Source organism: Tauraco erythrolophus, chromosome 7, assembly GCF_009769465.1.
Source record: "Tauraco erythrolophus isolate bTauEry1 chromosome 7, bTauEry1.pri, whole genome shotgun sequence".
Taxonomy (NCBI): Eukaryota; Metazoa; Chordata; class Aves; order Musophagiformes; family Musophagidae; genus Tauraco; species Tauraco erythrolophus.
In genome coordinates this window covers 18,900,495-18,909,125 of record NC_141471.1, presented here as the reverse complement: position 1 = coordinate 18,909,125, position 8,631 = coordinate 18,900,495, and the positions used below count along the sequence as shown (strand labels likewise).

At 39.4% G+C, this 8,631-nt stretch overlaps 1 protein-coding gene across 1 annotated transcript in view; it reads left to right on the top strand.

Annotated features, from left to right (window-relative positions):
* Nucleotides 1-4,436: 4,436 nt before the first annotated feature.
* The window catches only part of APBB1IP (amyloid beta precursor protein binding family B member 1 interacting protein), a 56,431-nt gene continuing 52,236 nt past the window's right edge, over nt 4,437-8,631 (top strand). Inside the window, exons 1-2 of the mRNA XM_086614854.1 lie at nt 4,437-4,508; nt 7,754-7,841. Coding sequence (XP_086470980.1) covers nt 4,437-4,508; nt 7,754-7,841 — 160 coding nt within the window. The remainder of the gene's footprint in view (nt 4,509-7,753; nt 7,842-8,631) is intronic.

Here is an 8,631-nt window from a genome sequence, read left to right as displayed (position 1 = left end):
CTGTTTTTTTTTCTCTTTGGTTTATTGTAGTTGATAGTGATTTTAAGACTTACTAGTGTTAGTACTATATACAGAAAAAAATAGCAGAAATGTTACTGTGGTGGATATAGAGGAGGACTGAGCATGAAACTCAATATGCTTCTGGGGACTTTGGTAAATCTTTTCCCCTTTTTGTTAATAATCGCTTGTACACCTGCAGGTTTCACTTTGAGTTTCTGGTTGAATAAGTTCAAGGCTATTTGTGAATAAGTCAAAGAATTTGCTGGTCAAAATGCAGCAACATCTTCCTTGAATGGAATAGTTCCCAAATCTGCATATGGTTTTGTTTGTTTGTTCCTACTGTGGCAATCAAATAAAAGAAATGGAAATGATTGTAGAGAGGAGTCAAAGAGGAGGAGAGTGGATGGACACTCTTTGCAGTTTCATGTTTTGAGGAGTCACTTTACTGTCTTTTGCTTTTCTAGCTCTTGACAGAATCCTAATTAATTTGGAGAGTTCTCTTCTCGTATCTGTTTAGAGATCATTCAGTGTGTTTTAACATACAGATATTTTCAGGGTGTTTGGTGATTATGATATTAATTTTGTCTTCCTAAACTTAATCAATAAAAATTCAAGAGGAAAAAAACATGCCAGTAGGGGCAATGGCTTGGTGACAACATGACTTATCAGTCTGGTGATCATGATGGGATGTCTGTTCGTTGAAAGTGGCACTTGAAAGGGACACTGACATACTTCCTTCTCAAAATATACGTTTAAGCCTTCTGCCTTCCCCCATGTGCTTAAGGTCAAAAAAACCCTAGTATTAAATGTCTTATTTGAATTGATAAGGAAGAGTTATCGGCGACTAACTCAGCTTGAATTTACAGTAGAAATTCTTACAAAATTCTTTGCACATTGCTTTTTCATAGGATTACATTATTTTCCTTATGAATCAAATGTGTCTGAAGATTCAGAAAATCCTATAATTGCACATAAAGAAGCTCTGAATTTACCAGAAGCTGTAAAAATCCTGAAATTTACTGAAAGTATTGTATAACCAAATATTCAGATCTCCCACTTTTTTTTTCTTATTTTATTCACTACTGAAGAGGGTTCTTAGGTGTTGGGTTTTTTTTCCTTTTTAGACAGTTCTTAATTCTCACCTGATAAGGTCTCTTGATTGTAACTCAAGAGTTTTGGGTTTTTTTTGCCATTTTTATATTTCTGTTCTGGAAAAATATAGCAAAGCAGGATTTCAGTTTGTCAAAGGAACCAGTATGAAGACTTGTTCCTCAAAGTAGATCTAGTCAGTGCTTAAAAAAATCCAGAAAAACATACAAATGGCTAGAGCTGGTAAGATTCGCCCAGCAGGCATTTTGTTCTTCTAATCAAAAAGCAGGAAAACAGAATTTTATTCAGTATTATTTAAGCTCTGATGAGATTCTTGTCAGTATGAGCTGCAGCTCTATTTTTTGTCACATAACAAATCTGACTGCAGTCTGTCTGATCAAATAAGTACCATTTTATCTATCCTTTTCATGAAAATTGGTTCTCCAAGTGCCAGGTGTATGGGAAGCTACACAGCTGTTGGTTCAAATAAATGAATTGAGATTCAGTAATCATTTATCCAACCGTATGCTGCTGAATCTACAGAAATGGAATTTTACACAGACAGCTCTTTATGATAGCTATGATACGTACAGAGAGAGTGAGCCATCCAGTGTGGATTTGTCAGCTGGAAATGAAGCAGAGATGATGACTTTAGCTCTCCATTTTGCTCAGTCATTTGCGCCATGTGTTCCCTGTTACATGGGCATAGCTGTGCTGTCTCCACTGTTGGGCTAGGCTTACCCTCAGCCCTGCCAACCACATCCTGTTAAAATGTCCTTAACAGCATCCAGTTCCCAAATCTTTAAGTCTTTGATTTCTGGGATCTGAGAGAACTCTGGAAGTTCAAAGTCCAGTTGCCAGTTGCCTGTGCCTGGTTTAGTTACACCAGCTACAACAAAAAGTCCAAGGCAGAAAGCAGGTGGAATATGCCCCTGAGCCTGTCTGAAAGCTGTACATGCCTACTCCTAATGAGTTCTGGTATCAGGAATAACAACAGGTGGTAGGAGGACAAGTGAACATATGTAGATACTTCTGTAAATGCAGACAGACCAAGTCCAAAGGACGCAGAGCAGCTCAGATTGTTCCAGTATTAACCATCATATAAAGACATGCTACGAAATATTCTCAAACAACAGATATTGACTTTAGTGGTTCAGTGGCCTTTATCATTTAACTATGGAATAGTTAGGTGACTCAAGATGTTCTTGTAAAGGAAAATCATTAATTGAAGAACAGGATACTTGCTGGTGGTCTTTTGTTGCTAGTCTTATACTCATTAGAGTTGTTCCTGTCCTCAGTTGATGCTTTCTTGCATCAGGTTGGTCCTCATCCGGTAAGGTGCGGTGGTGGGTTGACCTTGGGCTGGCCACCCGGTGCCCACCAGCCACTTTATCACTACGCCTCCTCAGCAGAGCAGGGGGGGAAAATAGAATGGAAAAGCTCATGGGCAAGACGAGGACAGGAAGATCACTAACCAATTACTATCACAGGCAAACACTCAACATAGGGAATAATTCATTCATTGCAATTAATAAGGCAGTAGGATAATGAGAAATAAGAACAAAATAAAAATCTTCACCTCACTCCTCCCTTCTTCAGGCTTAGCTCACTCCCAACTCTTCTACCTCTGTCTCGCTCAAGTGGCACAGGGAAGAGGGAATAGCACTTGTGGTCAGTTCATAACGCTGTGTTTCTCCTGTTCCTTTCTCCTCTTGTGCTGTCCCTGCTCCAGTGTAGGGGCCCTCCATGGGATAGAGTCCTTCACAAAAATTCTCCAATGTGGGACCTTCCCACAGGCTGCAGTTCAAAAACTCCAGCATGGGTCCCTTCCAGGAGGTACAGTCCTTCAGGAAAAGACTGCTCCAGTGTGGATCCCCTATGGGGTCTCAAGCCCTGCTAGAAAACCTGCTCTGTGTGGGCTCTTTTCCATGAGTTGCAGTTTCTGCCAAGAGCCTGCTCCAGTGTGAGCAGACCAAGGGTTGCAGCTTCCGTCAGGGCATGTCCACCTGCTCCAGCATGGGGTTCTCCATGGACTGCAGTGTGGATATCTGCTCTGGCGTGGTCCTCTGTCAACCAAGGGAACAACCTGCTTCACTATTGGCTTTACATGGGTTGAAGGGGAACCTCTGCTCCTCCACCTGGAGCACCTCCTCTCCCACCTTCTTCACTGACCTTGGTGTCTGCATGGCAATTTCTGTCACATTTTTCTCACTTCTCTCTTACAGCTACTATGCAGTATTTTTTTTTTACCCTTTCTTAAATACGTTGTTGTGGAGATCCCGCCAACATCACCGATGAACTTGGCTTTAGCTGGCACCAAGCCCATCTTGGAGCCATCTGAAGCTACTGTCTCTTTCTGACATGGGGGTGGCTTCTGGTGTCTTCTCACAGAAGCCACCTCTGCAGCCCTCCCACTACCAAAACCTTGCCACATAAACCCCATGCAGGTGCACACAAATCCAGTGAACCGATAACACTATTTAGGTTTAAAGTTTAAACCCCAGTTTGAACCCTAGGTTTATGCAATGAGCACCAGAGTTCTCAACCCTTGCAGGCTTGAGCCTGTTAAGAAAGGATGCGTAAAGTTCTCTGACAGTGTTCCATGTCAGACACCCTTTTACACTACTTCTCTCCCTGCAAAGGAACAAATATATGAGAAGAAGAGTATTGCAGAAGCTGTATCTCCACAGTATGTCAGCACCACCAGTGTGTGGTGCTGTCCTCACACTCCTCTCTTGAAACAAGAACCACCATTTACTGTCATACAGCATGTACATGTTTTCCTTGTCTCAGTGCTCTCCCTCAGATGTCTTGAGGTTAGGTAAGACTGGAATTCTCTCAGTGCACTAGTGTTTAAAAGAAATAGGGGACAAAAACTTGGTCATGTACTTAACCGTAACCAGGTCCTGCACTGGAGAACACTTAAAAAACTCATGTGTATTAGTTGTCTAAGACAAAGAAAGAAATCTTTCAAGACGAAGCATTCAGGAATTTCTCATCCCTCAAACTTTGTTTCTCTCTTCCATCTCTCACTAACTCATTTCTTTGATGTTAAGATACGATCATGATTTATTAGCTAGTGACTTCCTATGAATGTAAATAATACCAGGAGGTTGTTGGAACGCCTAATGAGTGTAGAGTGTGTGTTTAAGCATGTACAGATTGAGATTCTGATTTGTTAGTAGTTATTTCTAAACTATGGATGAAGGTTTTTACAAGCCATGAACAGTTGTTTTAAAGTTAATTGGGAATACAGTATAAAAGAATATTGCTATTATCTGGTTTTGCCCATTGTTGGCTTGAAATGAACTTGTCATGACTCCTTGTCTGGATTTTTTTTCTTTCAGATGGAGCAAACACATGATGATATAGATGAAATGTTCAGCAATTTACTTGGGGAGATGGATATGCTGACCCAGGTAAATAATTCTTTTTTTCCATCAAGATTAGAAAAACAGCTATTATGTATTAGAGAAAAGAGGCAACTTTTCTACATTTTTTTCATTTAACTCTACTCTGAATAATACAGATAAATTATTTGAAAAACCTTCAACTAAATTTTTCTGTTTGACATTTAAAAAAAATAACCTGAAGAATAAGGTAATATCAGTGCAGGCTAGATTGTTATGGAGAGCTAACTGTTTATGAAAAGACGCTTTCCTCCAAAAAAGCAAATAAGCAATTCAAATTTCTCTGGACTCAGTCCCAAGAAATTGAAAGATTCTGTCAAAACAGGAAGAGTTTAAGTCAGAATTTCAGGTATAAATGCTTTATATACATATAGCATGTAGCCTGAGTGTCAAATGCAAACTTTGGAAATGAAAGCAACATTTTGAATATAGGCATAAAGGTAATCTTTAGATACAGCAAATACTAAGTTACAGCTAGGGTGGCATTCAAGAATTTATAGACATTATTGCCAGTGCAGAATACACTCTTGAGAGGAAACTATAAAACAGCATGAGTCTATTTCTAAACCTATAGTTATGGAATACTTCCTGCAAAACCTGATGAAAGGAGAAAATTTATATTTCTAAAAAGAACCCCACAAAGTGCAATAATTTTTTTTTATTTTAATAAATGCATGCTTGAAAACACTTACGCTGTCATCTTGGATTCTGTGAGAGTTTGGTTGCTTACAGCCTGTGCTTTGAGGGGATCTTTCCCTCTTGGTGAATCCCAGTGCTTGCCAAATTAAATACCAATACTTCTGAGCCACAGAATAGGAATTGTGCTTAAACTGTGTGAAAGCCAAGATTTCACATGACATCTTAGCTGGCAAATCACAATACTTTACCCCTTGGTAGCCTTTCTGCTTTTTAAGGGCGTATGCATAACCGTGCATATTTATGTGTATAAAGAAGAGGGGGGTTAGGGTAATTTAATTTCATTATTATGCCTTGAAAATTAACAAAAGGCTGCTTGTGATAAATTTTACCTCTTCAGATTGGGACATAGCACTGTTACCAGTGGCAGATGATGGAAGAGAGTAAGAGAGTGAGCCTTTTCTCTGTCCGCTCATCATGCGGTACTGGGCAGGACTGGACGTGTTCCTAAGATGGGCACTGACTGCTCCTCCTCTCTGAAGCGCTGGCATCACCTCTTCCCTCAACATTGTATGGGAAGAAGGAGACGGGCACGTCTGAAAGCCTGAAGACTTTCAGTTAACAAACTTGCATCTGTTAATTCCTTTAGATTCTGATTTCCAAAATGAGACTGTAGATAGTTTTTCATCCTTTTTCCACCAATCTGTTGTCTGTTCCTAAAGTAAGTGTAAATGATAGAAGCACGCAGGGATGCCTTCACATTGCATAACAAGGCTGAAAAATAAATGCAGATGCAGAATTGGGCTTTTTCTACTATTTCTACGTACTTAACTTTAAGCTTTTAGCATTTTGATTGTTTCTCTTTAATTTCTCTTTGCATGTACTTACATTTTTTTCTGCACTTTTATGGCCAGTATGGGATGTTACAACTTCTTGCTAGATCAGTAATGAAAGTATTTCCTTTACGCTCTTACAGTTTGTTTCATGAATACCTTTGTACCCTCCCTTTTTCTCTTTTTTCTTTTTCCTGGAGCACTGTAAAACTATCTCATGTGCTTCATTTCTCCCTCTTCTCCTATTTATACTGCCCATTGTTATGACAATGAATATTAACACAGAAACAGTGTTTAAAGTTATCAGTATTTGGTTTCCAGCTCTGTATAACTTCAGAAGAAACTAACGTGTTCGGATGGGAAATAGGTGTAAAGAACTGCCAAGAAAAACATTTGCATTAATTTTCATGGAAACATCTGTCAGTTTCAGGCAACTCAAAGAAATGTAAATGCCTCTGGTACAAATTGAGTATGAGCACCAGTAGACAAACATCTGATAGGGATGTATAGACAAGGATATAGCTTGTAGGATATACGAAGTAATCCTTCAATTCTGCACAGCATTGGTAAGAACTCAACGGGGAAAACTGTGTCCAGTGTTAGCACTGCATTTTGAGGAGAAGGAGGTTCCACTGGAGAAAATCCAGAGGAAAGTGATCAGAATCACGAGAAGGAAAAGAAACGTGACCTGTAAGAAATGATTGCACAAGGGTTGTTTAGTCTAGAGAAGAAGAGACTGATAAAAATCTTTGAATACATCAAAGGCAGCATCTGAGCAGAAAGTGGTTCCTCACGTCCGTGGAGAGTAGGACAAAAGGAAAAGGTCTTCAGCTTTAGTGAAGGAAGTTTAGATTGAGCATCACAAGAAAGGTTTGATGGCAGGATTAGTGATCTCAATGGTGAAGCAGTAGAGCAGATTGCCAGAGGTGATACGGAACAGTGAGCTTTTAAAATCAGGTTAGGTTTACATTTTTCAGGTATGACCCAGCTATAACTGCCCTGCCTTAGGACAGGTACGTGGTCGACAGACTGTTGAAATTCCTTCCAGTCTTGTCTACAGTGTTTGCTTATTAGAGCTATCACCTTCCTCTCTGTGGAAGGGATAATTTATCTTTTTGTCTCCACTATGTGCACTTTTCCTGACTTGTGAAGCACCGGTTCCCTGCCTGCTTCCTAAACAGCAAGCCACAAACTAGGAATTCTCTATTTAACTATGCAGATTTGCAGTTTACATTGCAAACAGCAGCATGTTTTGTTTGCTGTTGTGTTTGGGGATTTTTGGAAACAGCATGAGAAAGCAACAGCTAGGTTGCATTTATATTAGTAAATAAAACATTCTGGAGCAAACGGCACTGCATAGTTCAAATGTGTACACAGCTAAACTGTTTTAACACTCTGCCCTCCCTCAGGAGAACCACCAAAAACTAAAAATCCGTCTGGCTTCATTCTCTGTCTCAATTAGAAACAGCCCTAGCCTCCGCTGTTCCCCACGCCAAGCCCAGGTGTTGCCTGACAAGAGCTGCAGTTGGCATGGATCAGCATTGCACTGAGAAGCATGCAAATCCTTAAACACTTGGCATGATTGTGAGACAGTGCTTGAACCCTTGTCATGGCCCTATTGAATTTACCAGTCTAGGCATAATCCCAGAAACTAGTGTGTGTCTTCTGTTTGCTGAAGAAGAATCGATTTCATTAGACAAATTCAGGTAATAGATTTACAAATGTTAATGTCTATAATAGTAATGATGTCATCAGACACTTGTTTTTTTTCTTCTACCTTAACAGAGTTTAGGAGTGGACACTGCACAGCCTCCTTCCCCCAAAGTGACCAACAATGAATTTAGCTTTACAGTTGGTTTTAAAGATTTAAATGGTAAGTAACTGAATGGACTCTTCCATGTTTTTTATGCTTATTTAAAATACCTCACAGCAACAAATGAGAAGAAAAACATCATACGCTCTTGATGGAAAAAAAAAGGCCAAAACAAAAATGTTTTGCTGGCAGGTGAGGTATATTTGTGTCTCTCAATTTAGGAAACTTCAAAAGAGCCAAATTTTTTTTAAAGGGACATTGTTCAGTGTTGTATAGGAGTCAGACTTTTTGAATTGTCTGAGTGTAGAGGAAAACAAAAGTGAGAAGTCCGCCGCATTACTTTGTAAAATGCAGCCTTTATTGTGTAAAGATTTAATTTAGTAGAAGACAGTTCCTCAGTGTGAGGTCAGAACTGGATAAGCGTTTTGTTCAGTGGAAGTACCACCTTTTGCATGTACAGCTGCTTGTTGAGGCTGTGTGGCAAATCAAATGAGGTGAGTGTAAAACCAAACCAAATTCATCCAAGTGTAAAAAAAAAAAAGAACCCTCCCTTTGGTTTTGTTTGCATTTTTTTTCTTCTTACTGGGGACTGGTTGTTTGCATTTGCCCGAGTTGGTTTTAGCCTGTGTTTTTGTTCCAGAATCAGTTCACTATTAAGCTACCTAATATCTCTCCCAGCAAAGTGGGTATGTAAATAGAGGGAGTCATAAGCCAACTTTCTCACTGAAAAGAAAAGCTTATGAAAATACTCTATTAGCATAACAGGTAAAGCAGAGTAAACTGAGATGGTTTAGTGACATATTCATACTTAGTCTGATGAATTATCTATTCTTTGTTGGACTATATTGGC